This window comes from Lissotriton helveticus, chromosome 11 (genome assembly GCF_964261635.1).
Source record: "Lissotriton helveticus chromosome 11, aLisHel1.1, whole genome shotgun sequence".
NCBI lineage: Eukaryota > Metazoa > Chordata > Amphibia > Caudata > Salamandridae > Lissotriton > Lissotriton helveticus.
In genome coordinates this window covers 770,119,893-770,141,310 of record NC_136072.1, presented here as the reverse complement: position 1 = coordinate 770,141,310, position 21,418 = coordinate 770,119,893, and the positions used below count along the sequence as shown (strand labels likewise).

At 44.6% G+C, this 21,418-nt stretch overlaps 1 protein-coding gene across 1 annotated transcript in view; it reads right to left on the bottom strand.

The window, feature by feature from the left end:
* Positions 1–11,310, bottom strand: part of BMP10 (bone morphogenetic protein 10) — a 67,995-nt gene extending 56,685 nt beyond the window's left edge. The window contains exon 1 of the mRNA XM_078666652.1: positions 10,834–11,310. Coding sequence (XP_078522778.1) covers positions 10,834–11,164 — 331 coding nt within the window. The 5' untranslated portion in view covers positions 11,165–11,310. The remainder of the gene's footprint in view (positions 1–10,833) is intronic.
* Between the last annotated feature and the right edge of the window lie 10,108 nt (positions 11,311–21,418).

Sequence of the window (21,418 nt, the reverse complement as noted above, 5' to 3'; positions counted from 1 at the left end):
TTCACATATGCTGCAGGAAAAGGCAGCGAGGATTAAACTGTGCATCACACTATCATAAAGCTCAAAAAGCCCCTACTCCCAAATCCCATCCTGCGCCAAGGTGCTGCCTACTAGCTACTGTGTCTCTTACTGCCCAGAATACATTACTCGTCTGTCGGCAGTAAAGATTAGCTTCACTGTCTGACAGACAGAGAAGCTAATCTCTACTATAGATAAGCAATTCTCTGCCGTCATTGAAACCACTTAATTTGAGTGACACCTCTGTATACAAAAAGAGAGACTCTAAATGTGAATCCCCACTGTTGCTGATTCTTAAACAGCAACGCTCACATCCTAGATACAGTAGTGCTATTTACGTTAAGGGGCAATCCAAAAAAGCATTCAGGAGTACAGGAAGCAGTACTTTTTTACATGCATTTGTGAATCGACACTAAAATGTCCAAATTGTAAAGAAGGCACAGTCCTTTCAATCTGTTACAACTGTATGTACAGATTTCTGTTATTCACATTTTATTCACATTTTAGAGGTTCTACAGGAATACTATTTTTTGTACTCTGACATTCCTTCGTGAATCAAAATCTATGAATTCCAAATTTCCATTATCTTAATGATGATCCACTCATACATTCTCTGAAGTGTTTAAAGATTAAAAACTCTGGTCTGCTGCTATTAGGATTTCCCCCACACCTCTTTTTCTCCCACAGAACAATTTTCTGACTCTCAACTTAGTTCCCGCATTGGATGAAATATATAATTATAATATAAATCTGTATGCACTCAGACTAGCGCCTTTGTAAAAACACACGTTGAACCATTATTTTTGTTATATATAGAATTAATTCTCCTTTTGCGCTCTGCTTGGCACAATCTTGTAGTATTCAAGTGTATTACAAACTTTTATTAAAAAAGATAGTCTTAGAACCAATTCATGACAGCCTTTTGAGCACAAGATAAAGTACTCTTGTAGTACTAATTTGCATACTCACAAAAGCTATCAACAAATCTCAGGCCCAGGGTCTCCACCTGCGCTAGCCCTACCTCTTATGTGCAGAGTTCTCCACCATGGGTGTGGAGATCTATGCACATGAATGCAAACATATATATAGTAAATGTGGGAGGAGCAAGTGGAAGAAGTTGGAAAATAGGGAACATTTACTGCTAAAGGGTTGGGGTTAAGGAAGGGTTTTGCCAGTGACTTGCAAATTCTAAAACACAGACAATTGTTATGCACAAAATTTACTACAAGAGTACTAAAGACAAAACAGGCTCAGTACCACACATGGCTAATCAGTGGTGTGGAAAATATTTTAAAATGTCTAAGAAATATTTTTGTTAAACTATATTTGTAAAAAATTAACATAAAAACAACATTAACTTATAACTTCAAGTAAAATAATCACAGAGTCCAACAAAGCTTAAAACACATGCAACACACTTGCTTCTCTAAGAGTGGGTGTGAGTGAACAGTGAGGAATCCTCCATGTCCATCAATAAGTGAAACTTATTACAACATCAACCAATCCCACCCACAGTCTGTCCAAATAATAAATCATAATACAGACAATGGAAACATAAGTATGACCATTTCAATGAATATTTTTATTGTTTTGAAGAACAATTATTTGATGAGGAGAGAAATGATTCACAGGTAGATGATCAAATCACATAATTTGTATGTCAGTGGAAGCAGTCACTGCTAAATACAGATTCTCATGTGATGTGATCCTTGACATGGTTGAAGAATGGGAGCAGGAGCTCAAATCACCTACAGCCTGCATTCCAGGCCATACCTGCCTTTGTCAAAATAATGGCTGAACTCACCTGCCTGGACAATGGATTTTTCTAGAGGATCATTGGATATACAATGGTCAACTCACAGGCTAATCATGATGCTTGTAATAAATACTGAGATACATCAATATTTGAGTACACCAGTTGGTCTGTGGCGAACAAGGCCTTACATAGGGAAACTGTATGTCATGAAGGCAGAGTGTGTTGAGAAAACTTGTGAAAGGAAAGGAGAGGTGCTATATGGAATATGTGTGTGTTCTCAGCCTATCTGTGAAAGATGGGGAGGACAGAGTCACATTATTGGTGATACAAGAACTATTTGTGAAAAAGGAAGTTCTTACCTTATCTAATGACTGGGTTCACTGGAACAAGTAAGCCATTAAAAAGGTCAGGATGAATGGCAGTTAGGACATGCTCCTCAAGGGGGATGAGCAAGAGACAGGGTCCACTCTGCCTCCAGAAAGAGCATTTGCCACATGCAGCCTGGAGAAGTTCTCTCTCACAAGTCTCCTCTTGTACTGCTACATTTTCTTGAAGTCTCTCCGGTGTGTGCTTCTACCACCAATGCATTGACTTAGGGCCTGATTCCAACCCATGGTGGCGCAGAGGCTACCACCGTGCTGGCGGTCCGACTGCCATATTGCAAGTTGGCTGTCAGAATGCAATAGGATCGATGCTACTGCTCGGGATCCACCATCCCTGCAGTCTTGCAGTGGTCTGAGGCTCGCAATATGCTGGCAGTGCCGTTGCGGAACTGCCAAGCATATTACAAGTTTGCTCACCGCTACAGTTTTCATGGCAGTGAGTCTGTCTTGAAAGGTATGGCGGTGAGGAAACTAAGAGAACCCTGCAGGGCCCCCTATTTCCTCTGGACCAGGGGGGCATATGGTGTGCTCCCCTGTCTGTACGTACCACCTGTTCCAGCAGGGCAAGGATTCAGAGTGGCTGTTCCATGGCACTGCCTTTTTAAGGCTTGCATAAGGGCCTTTGTAAGGCACCGCTGTGGGACCACCGCCACAGGAACGCCTGAAGTGTATTCCAATTGCAATAGACAGGTGATCAGACTATTTGTTTGGTGGTCTTGGAGTGGGAGTCTGATGTGGCTCCCTGCTCCAAAACTGCCAAACTCGTAATTGGGTCCTTAGTCTGTCAGCTTCTACCACATGACCACCTTCTCTACTTCACCGAGGGTGTATGGAGTAGACTATGTAATTGTTTGCACTAATCAACTTCGATTGTAACTATAAGGTCTGTCTCCTCTTCCATGAAGATCTACCTCTTAAGGGGTGCTGGCTGCATCTTGGAATCTGTTGGAGTTGTGTGGTGCCCTTTTAGTAAGGCAGTCAAAGAGAAAGAGAACATATGCTTGTCTGTGGGATGCATTTTTTTAATTGCAAGGTTCATTTGTGTCTGCTGTGTGAAATATGGGTTATGTGTATGGTGTTTTGCTATTCCCTCCCATACTGATGTGTTACTTGAATATTGAATCAAAAGTGTTGATGGGACAGAATAAATATATCTTCAAGGTAGGTGGATGTGGAGTTAGGAATAGTAAATCTATACATCCCTATATGCACTTACCTGTTGATGTACAGTCCCTCAATATACTGTCCTCGATATTAGTATGCCACAATATTGTTAGTGTCAATATTCAGTAGTACAGTCTTGAAACAGAACCCATGCAATAAGTGCATAGTAGAAACCCAAATTTTAAATTACTGATAATAACTTCTTTATTCGTAAGTAAGAAATACTTTATTGTTCAGTTAAGTAAAACTTAAACAAAGTGCTATGCACCATTACTTGAATTTTCTACTTCATATTAAAACAATTCTAATGATAGAACTACAAATAAAAACTTCTTATTATAGCATGATCAATCATACATAACTATAGCATTCACGCTTAAGGGTAAAACTATTAAAATTCATACTAATTAAGTAACCAAATCATATCATTCTGTAAACACAATATAATGGGCAATCAGGCATCTCCTGCTCGCTACAAGTACCACTGACAATTACCGTTATAAGTCAAACTTTGCTAGTTTTGACTCAGGAAAACACATAAACCGCCTGAATTTTCCACAAAATATCAAATCACCCACTTGGAGACAGACTTCAACTGCTTCCCGACATGTTTGTATAGTATTTCTAATACAAAGCTGTCTCAACAGTACTTTGTGCTCCGTCTTTAGGGCTGGGCAGTTACAGACAGTATGACAAATGTCTTCCTCAAAATAGTTACAAAGACGACATGATGACTCTTCAGACATTCTACTCCAAATGGGTGAATCCAAGTTGGTAATGCAGCAGCTTTACTTTTGGGTCTAGACCATTCAAACCCCATAAGTATGATTTAAATTTTAGGGAGCCATATGAACCTGAAACCATCCATGCATTGGCTCTTTTAGACAGCACAGCTTTCTTCATAAGGGATGATATTTTTTTGCCTAATCCATTTATAACTCTATTGAATGCAGATTGAAATATGGGTAAGGCATGCCCCTAATTTAGGATGTATGTTGGTCCACAGATTGCTAAATATGTCTGGGTTTCGAAAGGTGCAACAACACAATGTCTCGTCCAAATTCAGTCAGACAGAATGTTTCACACAGTTTTGCTCATCAACTAGTACCTGGGTTACCCATTTTCAGAACAGTCAAAATATTAGTGGTGAGCAAACTTGTAATATGCTAATCGTGATGCAATGGGTTCGGTATTGCTGTAGCTTCTTGTGCTCTTGGGGGTGTCTTTGTTGAAGTATCTATTAGGAATGGGATAAGGACCCCCCTGCCATTCATTATAAAGAGATTGCAAGCCACATAGGAGTTCCAGGACCACCAAGTGGAATGATGCTGAAGGCCAAGGACAACTCATACTCAGTGTAACTATGTGGCCATAAATACATCCTTTCTGCTTCTCATTGTTCATGTAGAAAAACTTGCGAGAAGGTAAAGCATTGCGATGTCGAACTCAACCATGAGATATTAACATTGATCAGATTACTCATTTCTTTAATACAGGCAACTATAGATGTCACAAGTCACCAGTAATAAGAACATTGAAGACTGGATTATTCCCATGGATTGCAGGCTCCTGTGTTTTGCATGAGGGATTAAATATCCCCTACCATATATCATAAGGGTATTGCAACTGGAGTTCCATAACCATATAGAGGATTCTGCTGACAGAATTTGTTGAAGCACGCCGTAGGGCGAAGAGTGAAAGAGACCATGAGGAAGCACAGTATGCTTCAATGGATGAAGGGTTAAAATCCCCTCTGAAAAACAACTTGTGGCTGCTGACAGCCGTGGCCCGTGGAGGGAGTTGCGGTGGGGCAGGCAGGCGGGGCGGGGGAGGGGCCGGGTGGGGGGTGATAAACACCGGAATATGGATGATTACAGGTAAGTAAACAATTTAATTAATAAAACGAATTTCGTAGTGCACCCTGCATTGCATTTTGCGATGCAGGAAACGGAACGAAATTCCTTTTACTAATTTAATTGTTTACTTACCTGTAATCATCCATATTCCGGTGTTTATCACCCCCACCCTGCCCTTCCCCCGCCCCGCCTGCCTGCCCCACTGTAACTCCCTCCACGGGCCGCGGCTGGCAGCTGATCCAATTTTGCAGCTTCAATATGCAATAAGTAAGGGCTAAGTCCAACCTATGCAGAGACTGCAAGGTGTTGTAGATAGGATGAGCTTTTAAAAGCTATTGCAGTTAGTGGGAAACTGAGAAAAGAGGTGGGGAAATGGTGCCCAGAAATCACAATGTTATTGCTGGTGCAACATAGTGGCCTTGGCGTGCTAAAGGAGTATGGAAAGCCTATGAAGAGGAACCACAAAGTATCAGGTATAAAGCACAGAAAGGAGATGTGATGGGATAATTAGGAAATCAGGTTGACACATTTTTTTAAATAAAGAAGCCTACAACCATCAACACAATAGGGAAACCACGCCAATGGCTGCCATATCAGGGATCTTGAAGTTTGTCTTTAAACCTCTGTGTGTATGTGCTATTTCTAGAGCACAAACCTAGCAACAAGGGAGTAGACTAATGGACATAGTGAAAGGCAAGCATAAAGTCAACAAGAAATAAGAGAGGGAGCAGGGTTGTGGATTGTTAATGCATGGTAATATAGTGTTCCTTTGTGGGTCTTCAGCTATTTCCTAAATTGGAGCAGTATTGGGGCAATAATCCTGTTGGATACACGGATACTCTGTCAGAACCTGAGTAGATATATGGAAAATGCTTGCTGCCTTGTTTTTACACTCCTTAGTCTGCAGTCTGTTGGTGTCTTGGCTGCGAGTGTGGAAAGAACCACCAGAGATAGTGAGCTTGTCTGCAAGATAAGCTGGGATACTGGTCATGATGGCTTTGTAAATGATACAGCTGGTTTTGAAGATGGAGCAGGTTGCAAAGGGAGCACATGGAATTCCATCAAAATGGGAATTATGTGATCATATTTCTTCAGTCCCTTGATGAGACGTGCTGTGGCATATCAGATGCCTCTACGGGGTGCCAGTGAGGAGCCTGGGAGGCCACAGAGTAAAGCATTACCACATACATATGTGAGGGTATTTTGGCTTGAACAGCAGTTCTAAATTCACTTTCTGCAATAAACACATTGGCTTTCTGGTACCAGAGAACTGGTACCAGACAGTTTCTGTTTTTTGCAATGTGTTCCTTGAGGGTGAGGATGGTGTCCAGGATGAATCCAAGTGACTTGACATTCTGTGAAAGGTGGGTTTCGAAGCCATAAAGGTTCACATCTTTGAGCTAGGTTTGTACCGAATCTTGTTGGTTGTTATTTGCAAATAACAGACATAGAGGCATATTTACAAAAAAATATTGGAGTGTGGAGCTGTGCCAAATTTGGCAGGGCCACACTATGACATTTCCTCTTGCGCTGGCACAAAAAAAAGCTGCTAGCGCCAGCGCAGGAACCCTGCCACCATGTGGCAAGGGTGCCTGCACTGCATTGATGATTGTTTATGTGCAGGAACGGACACCTTCCTCACATAAACAATCAATAATGGTGATTTGCACCTTCTATGTGTGCTGCAGAATACAGCACACATGGAAAAAGCAAAAACCAAGTAGAAATGAATAATTTCTCCTCGTATCGCCACCTGGTATGCCTTGGCATTAATTTTTGGTGCAGCCTCAGCCTTGTAAATCTGGGGCAGCATCAAAAAGCAATGGGTGTTGCGGTGGAACTCCCACAGCATCACCCATTGCACGCCCCGCAGAAGACTTCGACGGAAAGGGGCATATTTACAAGGTGGTGTTAAGCCACACTAAGTGGTTTAGCGCCACCGTGTAAATATGGAAAATGGTGGTATGCCACCAGAGTGTCAAAAAAGTGATGCTCAGGTGGAAATAGGGGCTTGTACTTATTGGGTGAGCTTCAGGTAGGCACTGGATGATGTGCAAGCAGTGTTTGAGGTGTTGGACGTCTAAAGCAGGTGAGACTTTTAAGTAGAGTTCTGCATTGATGAACCTTGACACTGGTATCCATGAGCACACCATCAACCGGCCTCTTGTAAAAGTTGAAGATGACAAGAGACAGTAGTGGTTTTCGTGGTGCTGAAGCCAGACTGGTAGTCATGCAGGAGATGGCAAGTTACTTAAATGTACTAGTGTGTGCTTTGTTGCGATGGCTCAAATGTGTGGTACAGGTTTCAATCGGTCCTGGGTCACTCAATATATTTTTCAGTAGGCTATGTGCAATGACTCGACACCTCTATCCACTTTCCCAGGGATGGCAGTTTACTTCAAACAAAACCACAAACATGTTATAATGCCGACTATTTTTGTGACACACACAAAACTACTCTTGGTGCTTTATTACAGATGCTAATATTGTCTAGCTCGCTGGTACTTATTTTAACAATAACAACAGAATAAAATACTCAAAAGATGAGCCAATGCTGCAGTTGTATGCAGATGTTATAGATAGACGAATCCCTGCAGGTGGCATACAGTCCTCTGAAGTAGCTCACTGATGTTACCATTATCATTGCTGACAGTCCCTCAAGAGAGGCCACAGACTGAAAGAGCATGACATCTGAGAGGCCTTCTTAGTTGCTTCTGGTGACCAGTTCCACATGTTCTGCCATTATAGGGACTTCTGCCTAGAATGTGCAAAGGCGTTATTATATGGCACAGCTTGAGAAGATCTTGATTTTTGCACTTTGTAAAGGTTGCTAACATTCTCTGTCTAAGTTCACCTGCGGCCATGTAACGTCTTTCTGCACGTTGCACGGACCGTTTCACGGATGTGTGCGATAATTTTCACTCTAATCAAACCTAGTCAAGATGGAAACTGCGTGCTGGAGTTTTCTCTGCAAGTTTAGCTTTTGCAGTGTTTTCCTTTGCACAATGGCACATGTTTGCTGATTATTGTTCTCTACAATTTTACTTTTTGCAGCATGCTGTTGCAAAAGTGGTGCTTTTTTAATCTAATGTTGCAAAGCGCAGAATTTAGCAATTTTTGGAAGTTTGCAAGGTTTTCCATAGAACTTTAAGAAGTTTGAGTTGTAAAAAACCACAAATTTGCAGGCGATTATCTCAGCCTCCTTTCCTCTAGTGCTGGCTCCTTGCTCATGCACTGGCTTCCATACTCTAAATACAAACAGCCCGGAGTCGATTTGTTTTTGTTTATGTACCACATAAACAAGACGCACTCACTTAAAGCACCCTTAATCTATCCTGTTTTGCCTCTGCCTACTAAATGTCCCAGAGTGCACGCCCACTGCATCTTATTTCCTCTTGTAGGGGGGATGTTTCTTTATACCCCTTGCTCTGCGGGTCAAATTTAACTTTCACCACAAAGAAGTGCAGCTGGACAAACCTTTTCCTAGACATGATGCTCCCAAATGCAGGAACTCCTGGACACCAGATTTGCCTCATCTTGATTCCATCTCTTACTTCTCTTTCACCACCTTAAACTTCCTGTCTTTATATCTCACTTTTCAATGCTCTGTCCCAGCCCTGCTCTGTTTTCCTAGCTCCCTCTCGCTTCCTCCTTCTTTCTAACGTGATGATTTACAATAAGTCTCAGTCCCTAAAATCAGCGCTGGTGCCCTTCGCCTGTAACCACTGCTACTTACTGGTAGTCCCTGACTCTGGGTCCCAGAGGGCCCTGTAACCACTTTCTCAAGAAAACATCAACATTAGTTCGGAAGAGAAATATTTAGTGACAATCATAGATTATAAAACTGCTGTCTTCCTTTTATGAAAGTTTTTTTCTGTATTTTGTGTTATTTTTTTTATTTGTCTTTTGAAATGTCGTCAGTAACATAAAAAATAAACCTCACACCCTTCTCATATCTCCCACTGACAACTGGCTCCGATGTACAAGAAGTGACATAATGACATCTGATTAAAATATTCAGAAAAAAGACATAACATTGACTTCTGGTGTGGTGGTTTCGCCTGTCAACCGATGGTAGAATAGACAATTTCAGAAATGTTTGTGCTATCGAAACGCATTTAAAAATATTCAACAAGCGGATATTTGGAGGGCATCTCATTCTCAGCCCTCCTTTTTAACAATCTGCTTTATGCACTTTTTTCTGGGTTTCCTTGACCAGAATGCAGCCCTGTTGCAAGCAGACAGAAGCAATAGCTGACATGCAGAAGGCCAGACCTCAGTCACCCCCATGGTTGGTCGGGCAAGAGTCATTCTAATTAGACAGATGCCTGATTCCAGATTCCCTGTCCGCACTAGCAGCGATATGGCTGCCCCCTTCAGTGGCTTGTTGGTTGGGAACATTCAACAATGACTGTCCCGCCGCATTAACTGACGGCGATAACTCAATGCAAGTTGGTGAATTTTCATGAAAATAGTGTCCTCAGTATGCAGGGACAGAAACCAGGCCTGTTAAGTGTTAGGGACACTGTCACTGTGCCCCACTTTGAAGTGCTGTCCCAATATTCATATTTGCTGGTGGAATTTCCACCAGTATGGACAGAGGATGGTGGATTTTCCACTGGAACGTTTCTCCTCCAAAATTGACCCTCCCATGGGCATACAGCCACTTTGATGTTGTTGGCTCTGCCATACAGGCACACAAAGTTGTGTGTGGGTGATTTACAATCACTGCCTTGGTAGCAGTTATAACTCTGCATAAGCAAAGGGTAAATTCACTGAACTAACCAAAAATCAGAATGAATGTATTTTAGAGTTGTGTGTTCTCTTCAGAGAAGTCTAACCATGGATATCAAGGGGGGATTTAGGTAGACAAGCACTATGCCGTCAAGTCAACTCACTTCTACAGTCTACATTGCTGTAACAGCCATGAATGCAGAACTATATTTGCACGACTTCTTTGAGTTAACATGTTTGTCAAGGAGTCTCGTATAGAAAAAAAACATGGATGAGCAAGCACCCTTTAAGACTTGGTGCTCCTCTACACTTGTAGTGCTTCAGGAACCTACTTTATAAAACTGGAGAACGTGCATTAAAATTAGTGCATGCAAAGTAGTCTGGGAAGACAAGCATAACCTTGTACCATAAGTGCACCTCTTCTTGAAGGTACGATTGCTCTGTGATGTGAACCAGTGCATTACTTGCCTCACTCTGTGAAGGAAACTCAGTGCAATTAAACAGGCTTGTAAATAATGAACCACCCTCTACACCACACCATTCCATATAAGTAAACCTCCACCGTAACTCCATGGACTCGGTGGAGCATCTGCAGAGTTCACTGATAGACGTACGCGTCCCACCTTAGATTTTTGATCCCTTGGGTTTTCCCTAAGTAGAGAGATCTATGTCTTATTTTGCAAGTCTCTCCCGCTCCATCGCCCACCACCCAACTATGCTCCTCAGAGTTTCATTGTGAGTTCAGAGAAGACTCACGTGTGGCTGATTCACCACCCTTGCGATACCGTTGAGGTTGATCATTCTCTTGACCCGAAAGGTAAACAGAAGGTCAATTCCATGAGGCTAAAAAAGTACTTAGTAAAATGTATTTTGTGAAGCTAGCGAACCTTTGTCGAGGAATCATTAAGCTGCACCGACTTACCTTCATTGTTGAAACTTCGAACGATGTTGGCCGATGGCATAGAGGTCTTGTCCGTGGCAAACCTGTTGTACAGCTCAAGCATGTATTCTGGTGGATCCACCTTAACCAGCGAGTGCCCCGGGATCCCCGAGAGGTTGAGGGTCTTCAAGAACTCATCCTTCATGCTCTCAAGCAGGGTGTCGAAATCCAAGCCGCCCTGCTCCGTCAGGACCTCGTCGAACAGTGGGCGCTCGTCAGTTAGCGAATCCTCCAGGCTCATGATGGGGCTGCAGGCTCCCAATTCCACCAGCACACACAGACCAGCAAAAAAACACAGAGCCATAGAATCCATTGTTTTTTCCCCCTTTCCTTCCTGTCCTCGACCGACTTATCTCAAATGGCTTTCACTCTGCGCCCTCCTAGGCTGTTTTATCCACTGGGGAATGCACAGCTCGTGTCATCTGAAGTTGACAAGTTTGGAGAGCCCTCGTTTGTTGCTTGTGACCATCCTCACTCTCTCTCTCTCTCCCTCTCCCACCCCCTCCCTATCGCTCACTCTCCCCTCCCCTCAAAAGAACAGTTTCCATTAATGAGACAACATGGCTTCCTAAGGCTTCCTTGACGCTCTTATCTGGACAATGTAGGCTGTTCGGCAGATTCTGTTGTTATCTCGAAATCCTCCCTCTCTTAATGAGCATTTTGTAAACATTTGCACATTCTGACACTGGCGATGAGATAGGTCGTTTTCCTGTCACAGAAAACGAAGGCTTTGTCCGGTTTAGTTTTTTTGCAGCCAACTTCCCTTTGAGATTGACCACTGAAGACTCTCTGCAAAGCTGTTTCACGGGCTGACATGGAATGGCACCAACATACAGTATGACCTGACCGTGTGCAGAGAGTGAATGGCCTCCCCGCGCAGCTCGAAATAGAAGCTCTGTGAAGGATTGCTCAAGAAAAGGCCCATTCTCACTGCGGAAGTTCTACTTGTTGACAAAGGCCAAAGGAGCCACGTGACACCTCTGCAGGGGGCAGCACTGTGGATCTTGGGCTGCAGGAGAGTGTGTTCCTGCAACAGACCACCAATCTGAAACATAGGGGTAGATCTACAAAGAAGTGCGGCAGTACAGCAACGCAAACCCTTTCGTTGTGCCACGCTGCGGCACTTCCGAAGCACAGGAATGCAACATATTTATAATAATATGTTGCATTCCTGTCCTCTCCCCTGTGCTGGCGCACAAACTTCTGCATGCGCCGGCACAGGCACCCTTGCACCATGGTGCAAGGATGCCTGCGTCATGTGGAGATTGTTTTTGTGCTGGAAGGGGCACCTTCCTGCGCAAAAACAATCACTACAGGCATATTCCTCTTTCGATGTGTGCTGTAGATTGCAGCACGCTTTGAAAGAGAAAAAAACGAGGAGAAATGAAAACATTTCTCCTTGTTGCGCCTCGCTACGCCTCATTGAAACGCATTTCCAGATTTACGATTCCTCGTAAATCTGGAAATGTGTCTCGTTCCATGGGTGTTCCGTGGGAACACCCACAGCAACACTCATGGAACGCCCCTTCCACGCAAAGTGCTGCATGTGAAGGGGCCATATTTACAAGGAGAGGAAAAGTCACACAGGGTGGCTTTTCCTCTCCTGGTAAATATGGAGAAGTGAAATGAGCCTCCAGTACGTCACAAAAAGTGACAAACTGGTGGTGCAGGGGCCCCACTTGACGCCTATGAGTTATGTGAGAATGTTGAGGAATCCCGCTGCGTGCTCTTTAACCCTTATAGGGCAACAGTTTATTAACCTTTTTCTGATTAACTATTCATTTAATTTTGTTAGGACCAGATCACGACTGATAAGAGTGTGGTTTTCATCATGAAAGGCTTCAGAGGTGCTAATTCCAAACATATTTCATAAGAATGTATCTATTTTAGTAGAATGGAAAACTTACTCAAAATGACCCCACCACAACCAGTGACGCATCACCAAGCGCCTAAGGCTCAAAAGCCTGCCAAACTAACCGTATTTTTTGTGTGATATAGCATTGACCTTATGCTCATGAAATGTGCATAGAGGAATCTTGACACACATTTACTTATTTGACTAAATTTAACATTACTCCTCGAATGCACCTCTACCTGTTTAGGAGCCAATGAGATCTGAACTTCGTCCTGCTAATGTTTTCGATGATTCAAACCATGAAATTCCAGAATGGAGACAATTGCAATGGCCGTAGAGTGGGAAAACTGAAGTCTGTGCTCTAGACCTGTAGTGTCTAGTGGCCTGGTCACGAGTCTAGGCGGTCTCTCAACCAGCAGACTCGGAGTGGCGGTCAACCGTTTTGCCAATTCCACCTTTGAAAATCGTATCGCGGTGGACTGCCGGCTGCGCCAGGGAACAGTCAATCCCTGGTGGTGGCTCAGGAGCACCACAGCGCATTATGCTGGTCATGGGCTGGCGCAGTCTCACTCAGCATATTTTGAGTTCCTGGACCACCAGCCTTTTGGTGGTGGAACCCTAGCATGAAAAGGCTGGCGGTGCAGGAACAAAGGGTGCACTACAGGCCACCATGTCCTCCCTGGCTTGGGGATACATTCAGGGGGCCACAAAATGTGCCCCCTGTCTGTATTACCCCCAGGTGCAGCAATGCATGGATGTCACTGTCCATGCCGTGCTGGAACATTTTAACATTTTGGCGGTCCCCATTGCGGTACCTGTTTTCAAGGCACTGCCATGAGACAGGCCAAAGGACCGCCGACTGTATTACAAGTTCCACTTTTACAACTCGTAATACGGCCGGCAGTCTATGCGCAGGTTTAGAGCAGGAGGAGTTGAGCAGGCGCTGCTGCACCAAAATTCGTAATCAGGCCCTGGGTCACTTTTCTAAGAGTTTTCATACAATGTGCACTATTGACAGAAGTCATCTAAACAGGAGCGGATTGGCCAAGAGGGAAATCTGGACATTTCCCACCAGGCCATTGCTTCAGCAAAGTGACCGTCAAGCCGAATATGTGACTTTTTTTGCTCCAACCAAATACGCCCTAGAGGGGCAGAAATTTAGGGGTCATTAGGATGGCGGGCAGACTTAAGTCTGCCCACCATCCTAGCGACAAAGGGACCGCCCACCTGCCATGCGGTGGTCCTGCACCCCTGATAATGATACGACCGCCACCGCGTCGGTCGGATCTGGCAATTTAACATTGCGGCGGGTGTTGCTGGCTGCAGCACCCTCCGCAATGTCAAATGGCCATGTTGTGCATTTCAATGCACAACGTGGCAGGCACCGCGCGGTGCCCACCACTTCCCACAGAGGGGGCCCGCCACGGGCCCCCAAAGCAAATCAACACCAGCCTTTCCATTGTGGCATAGCTGAAATGGAAAGGCGCCTGCAACACCCACATCCTAATATGGCAGATGGTGCCTGCTAGGCACTGCCACCATATTAGTGGCCCAACTCTGCCCGGCAGGCAATTGTGATGATTGCCACCGGTGGTAAAGTGGAGGATGAACTTTCCGTCCACCGCGATACCCACCGCCATCATAATGTGGTGGTGGTAAATCTCATGACAATGGCGGAATGATCGCCACCACCGGCCCGGCGGTGGCAATCGTTCCGCCATCGTATTGAGCCCCTTAGTTTGCAAACTTTCTGATTATGCAGCCAACCACTCCTCCAGCAAGTGTCGATCTGTGCCAACACTCTTCACTGCCATTGGGTATGCGGTCTGTGTTTGGCTCTCATTTTGGGGGTTGCTTCTCTATTGTTAGAGGTCTCTTTTGATTTAGAGTTCATTAGTATGGATCTCTGCTTTCTGGTGTTGGTTTTAACCATTTTTTATGTCACCAACCCACGACTTCACGGCCGGACTGACCGGAGCGGGCACCGGGCTTTTCCCCGGTGGGCCGCCAGGGTGGGGGCTGGTTTTAGACCCCTGGGGTCCCATTGTTAGGTCTTGCCTGCGTTGAAGCGCATGCGCTGCTCGCTGGCGAGAAGTTTTGAGAGGGGGGGATTTCAGAAAAGGGCTTTACGCCCCGCCCCTCCTTTCCATTGGCAGGCGTCACCGTTTATGCTAAACGGTGGCCTGCCATTGGAAATGAGCTGTTTGCGTGTCTCCCTTTCGCCTTTTGGACCGGCCCAATCCGGAATGGATCGCTTGCTTCACGGCTGTCGTGAAGCAGTTTCTTATCGCAAGGAGGTGTGTTATATAAACAAGCCATGCGATCCAGTGCGGATGGGCCGTCCCAAAAGGAGACAGGGCGCAGTGTGTTTATTTTTGCATCGCGGTTTCACTTTAAAGTGAAAGTGCAATGCAAAAATAAACAGCAGGAATGACGAGCACTTGGTTTTCTTGTTTAAACTTCTCTCAAACGTCGCCCAAGCAGCAGTCTGGGGCTACCCTCATGTAAGTATGAACAATAGTCAATCACCCGGGATAAACTCGGTCTTGCGAGGAGATGTAGCTCTTAAAGGGCCTGGTTTGCAGAAGAGGGGTAGAATGAATCTCCAAAGACGAGCCCCTCCGCTCATCGACAAACATCTGCTGAGCCACGCGCCTAGTGTCTGCACACACATGAGGTGCCCTAAAAGTGATGGGGACAGGTGGCCACCATAGGTGTACAAAGTCCCAGAGACATAAAAAAAAAACATAGCCCTGGCCCAGGTTGGTCGGACCGGTAACCCAAGGCTGGGTGCCCAGGGCTGGCTTATACGAGCGCGTGGGCCGACCACCTTTTCCCCTCACACACACTGTTTTGTGTGTCCCTCTTCCTCACAGAATGTCCCCTCCTCAAACCGCATGCCCCGTTCCTCACAGCACATGTATTTACTTTATTCCCTTTTTACAGGAGTTGCGTCGTGGAGCTTTTCACAGAACGGTGTCCCTTCCTCACACTATATGCACGGCACCTCTCCCCTTTACACCTACCTGCCTCTCCTGAAAAGGGGGGGCCCTCGGCCCCCCCGCCCGCATGGCGGCGTGGCGACCCCCCTCTCCCCTTGTCTCCCGGTGGTGGGGGCGTGACCTCCCGGCGTCCAGTGATGACGCGGGGGTGCGCGCCGCACCACCGGCTGGCTGGCACCCGACCCTTGACCAGGAAGGCGTTGTGCAGGCTTCCGGGTCGGGGGGGCGGGCGGCTGGGGGGCGGGGAGAGGGGGCGTGCCGTCCCCTCCCCGCGATCATGGGTTAAAGGAGGGGGGAGCGCCCAGGTGGCCCCTTGTCGCCTGGACGCTCCCCCACACTGGTCGTGCCCCGCGCTCGGGGCCTCCTAATTTTCCCCACCCACCATCCCTGGAACATTGCAGTGTTTCTATGCATATGGTATACCTGTCTTATTGTGTGTATTGACGTGTATTAATTACTTATTTCCCGTTTAGGAAGTGGTATTGAAACATAAATGTCGGTTGCAATGGTGTCTCATGTATATTGTATACCTGTTTTTATGGCGTGTATTGACATGTATTAACTATTTTTCCCATTTGGACTATTTTCCCATTTAGGAAGTAGTGTGGACACATAAAATGTCGGTCGCATTTTTGTTTAGGCCTTTTTTCCCTAGTAGCCGGACGATGGTATGTCATGTTGTGTTGATTTAGTTAGTGTAGTTATCCTTTAGAGCTTTTTCCACAGGTCGTCGTATTTATTAGGATATGGACATGCGGTAAGGTCATGACCGGTGAGCAGCTATTTTAAGGTCTGAGGGGGCGGCATCATCCTTTGGAGGTGTCCGCCCAGGGGGAGGGGTCACTGGCCCCTCCCAGAACTTCAGGGGCAGGTATAACTGGTGCTGCAAAGGGGCGTGGGTAGGAGAGTCACGCTGTCCTTATGGCTGGTAGCCACCCCGCGCGTACTCATGACGTCAGCGAATGGCGCGAGTAAGGGCCCTCCTTCAGTGGGTAAATGGAGTTCACGGCGTGGACCGAGTAATTAACGGGCTCGGCTGCGCATGCGCACCTGCGGTAAGGGCGCAGCTAGTAGGACCTGACACCGGTTAGGACCTCGCCATATGGCCAGTAATCTTAGTATGCAAATTTCAGAGGAGGATGTTAGATTCGGTTAGGAAACAAGCTGTATTAGAATCTTGTTAAGGTTAGCATATCCTATTTGTTGATATGGTTGTATCTAATGTCCCTGAATAATTTTGCATAAAACGGTATCTTTTGTTTAATAATTTTATTATTTTATATCTTAATAAATACGGCCGGGGGGTCTTGCGATCCCCCGCCTTCCAAAGACAGCCATGTTTCGTGTCAGTGTGTCCTGGGTTGATGTGGGTCCACAGGGAGGGGGGCGGTAGCCGTCGCAGACCATGTTCACACATCCCACTCTCACACCACATGTGCGTCTCCTCGCAAAAAGTAGCCATAAATCTTCCACTCCTTTTCCCCCCTCCCTCTTCTTTCATCTTAATGTTATTTGTAAACTGTCTGCTTTACGAAATGCAAATAAAGATATTTTTGTTTAAATGAAGTAGTGTGCCTTAAAGAGATGTGTCTTTAGCTTTTTCCTAATATGGAGCAAGATTGGGGCCGTACTGATGGATGCAGACATATCATTCCAGATTCGAGTGCATAGGTGAAGAAGGCCTGTTATTCATGTTTTTTGCACTTCTTTGCCTCCAGTTTGGTGGTGTTGTGGCCAAGGTTGTTCCTAGAACAACTGTTTATTGTCTACGAAAGGCACAAAAGTGATAGATTCGTAATATTGGTTTGAATAAATATTATGTAATGGAATTGCTCCGTTTTTTTAAAGCAACGCCAACACCTTGGCATCTTGGACTAGTTGTTACATTTAAGCCTGCAATCCCTTCTCTTCAGCTACTAGGGCCATGACCATGTGGTCGTTCCTTCACGAAAATGGCAGGAGTAGGGTTAGTGAAAGCGACATTACAGACCCTCTGGCCACTGATGACATTACAGTTCATCTCCTTTTGCCCCCTGATCCCCTAATATCCTTTTTCTTGGAACTGAGGGGCATTGGGAAGGACACTGGTGGAAGCAACTTATAGTAAGCAGGGCTCTTATGGCCCTATTTGGTTTCTGTTCCTACAGCTGCCTTCATGACCCCTGTGGTCAGTGGTAGCAGAAGCAAAACCATGGTGTACCAAAGGGAAAACCAGGGGTAACAGCCGCTATGCCTAATCGAAGTTCATCAACATCCAAGTCACTTGCTGCTAAATAGAAGGGGTTTGCACAATAGCAAAACTTTTATATTGGCATGCCTCATCTACTGATGCTAAGACGTCTCTTTAGCCAAGTTTATGTGTGGTATATTTAGGGGAGTAAGTTCTTCTTATTCAAACATGCCCCTTTACCCGTACCATGAATGCAGGGGCGTAGTTATCAATAGTGCAGCAGGTGCAGTGGTACCTGGTTCCTCGGGTGTGAGGGGACCACGTCACCCTAAATGTGGGTGCTTCTTTCTACCAAACCAAGGGTGGTGTGATTTTCTGACTTGCTCTAACCTCCACATGGAACACATGCTATAACACTGCACCTGTGCCTGCACTCTGTGGTCCAGCGTCATGCGGCATTGGAGGTGGCGGCACGCAATGCGTGCTGTGATGCCATCCTCCAGCCTGCGTGGTCTCCACCACGTCGCCTTCTTGGCAGCCCTCCAAAGCCCTCAGCAATATGACAGATTGAATGTCATTAACTTCACACCATTGGGTGATTTCCTCTCTGCATGCATTTTTACCACACATGTTGTCAGCATGTCAGCCAAGCCTCTATTAGATCCCAGCTGTCATCATGTAGTAGGCACGAGGGGCAGTAAATAGTATTGCTTGTTTATGAAGTGAGCTGGCATTTGGCCAAGGTGTATTATTGTAAAGCTCTATATAGGAACTTGTTGATATAAACCATAGAAAAACAATGTGTCCCCACTCCCATCCCAAGGTACTTGGCACTCTTGCTCCATGTACAATGATATATCTCACACACCCTATTCTGAAATACTTAATGTTGATTAAACATTGCCGGGCAGTACCCGCCCTATAAAATCAGTGGCAAAACCAATAGGAAGACAAAAGCATAAGAGAAATGAATGCCACAGAAAAAGCAACCCTTCTTTTCACTAAAATCCATTTTACAGATGTGTTTGTCTGGGCTTGCTTCCCAGTGGTACCTGGCCACTTGCATAGAATGAAATAGTCCCTACTGCAGCTCCATTGAGGCAGACACCTAAAAAAACGAAATAGAAAAACAGTGTCACTAAAGTACTCAAGTGGGCTTATCCAAGTGTGACTAACAATGCATCAAGCCAAGGGTTGAACGTTTTCAGGCAAAATAAATCAATAGCTGAAGTAGGCTACACAAAGTAAGTATAAAATGCAAAATATTTGCCATGAATGGTGCAAGCACTGTACACATTAAATTGACCAAAAAGACATCCGTTTCTCTCACCCCACTCTCCACAAATCCAGTACTCACGCCTAAGTGATACATTTTTTCAAGTTTGTGAGTTTCTAGGAAGCGATAATTAACTCACAGGCAGTGAACAGATTCTGAAATTTGCACAGGGCCCACTCAGCTCTCCTCCAGTCTAGTGAAAAGTGCATGATGTCACTTCCTAGCCTTCATGAGAAAGTATTGTGAATAAATACACTGTATTCACTCTGTTTTAGGAAATAAAAAATGGATTGCCCACACAGTGGGGCATATTATCAAGAAACGGTGTTAAAATTATCGCCGCTTTAGCAGCAGGAAACTGCCGCTAAAGCGGCGATAATGGGCTTGATGATATGCCCCTGAGAATTCCCATAGAAGCCCATGTTCTGGTGTGTGTGAACATGGGTTTTCATTGGAATTCTCAAGGGCATATTATCAAGCCCATTATCGCCGCTTTAGCGGCAGTTTCCTGCCGCTAAAGCGGTGACAATTTTAACGCCGTTCTTGATAATATGCCCCGAGGTTCTTAAACTCTGGACTTTTGCGGGCCCCCACTTAGACATTACTGGAATCCAATGGCCTCCATTGAGTTATTACTGGAATCTGGGGACCCCTATTGAGTCACTACAGAAAGCCAAGCTTAAGCAATTTTGATGATTTGAACTTCAAAACAATCCACAAAAAATCAGAAAAAGACATTTATCAAACAAATACACACATTCTAAAAATATTTATTTCAATCACAGACACATATAAAGTAATCAACATTTTCATTTGTATTGGAAGTTTGGGGCATTTCTTAATTCAATTGAGGACCCTCACCGTCCATATTATATTCTATTTCTTGCATTTTCACTGCTCCCAAGATTCAGCCTGAGGATATCAACTTATTTTTTAGACTCCAATTTAAATTTCCTTCATGTTTATGAAACATTTTAAATTTTTCAATTTGAAATGTTGCTTTATTTATAAACACTTTGTTAATCTGCCACAACTTGGGTTGCTAGTTGACATGGATGTGAGCCCTGGTTAAGCAGCAATTCTTGTCAGGGTGAGGCACATGGCAACACTAATTTAACCTGTGCTCAACCCTCTGGTAACATGTTACTCAGCGGTCAGGCTTAACTTAGATGCAATGTGCACAGTATTCGTGCAACATTTAAAACAATAAAACAGTGAAAACATCATACAAAAAGGATCCCACACCAAGTTAGAAAAATACAATTTAATAAATAAAAGAAGACCAAAATGATGAAAAATCCAATCAGTAGAATCAGAGTTATGAATTTAAAAAAGAATTTAGGTTAAAATAGCAACAAAAATGATTAAGTGCCAACCGGGGGTATTTGGTCACCATGGACCAAGACAAAGTCACACTTGGAGTGCAGATCGGATACAGTCGCCAGGTTCGGCCCACTGAAGTTTACTTTATCAAGTTCATGGCAAGAGTCCTGTTCACATTTAGAAGGGCCACGTGGAGTAGGGAGAGAGTGCGCGGGAGGCTGTCAGTGAAGAGCAGACTGACGTTCTGAGTAGGTGTTACTGGAGCTTCAGGTTGGCAGTCCCAGCGAGCGTTTGATGCTGCAATGCGAAGGGTTGGGCTCACAGAGCTTCACAGTGATTTGCGGTGCGACCAGCAAGGTCTTGTTGCGAATGGGCCAGTTCGCAGTCAAAATTACAGAGAAATTCTCCACCAGAATTAAATCAGAAGGAGCTAAAAAGTCCCCAAGAATGAAATCTCCCTCCCAGCAAGCACTGGCCTAAGAACAAAGGTAAAACGTGTTCATAGGCTCACTTTAGTCAGCATTTATTTAGAAATCAATTGATTAATATTCATTAATACAATGTAACAAAACAAAGAAAGATAAACATCCCCACAAGTCAATCATTCAACCAATAAAAACTAAACACACTCATCACACAATCATTCTAATTCGTCCTGATCCTAGAGGATCCTATCATTCCAGCAATAGTTAAAACTGTTCTGAAAGAATGAGGAAACCACAAAGATAGATAACAATCATAAATGACATTAAGTATCCTACATAAATATCAGTTGGTCAAGATGTTAAAGGGAAATCGATTTTTGAGGATCTCTTGGGGGTTCATTCAATGACATTCATAGAATCCAAAAGACTGACATAAATATAGACAGTGTACAAACAAAAGAAAAACAATTTATACAAATATATATATGTGGTCACTCCAGTGGGCCAGTTCGCAGT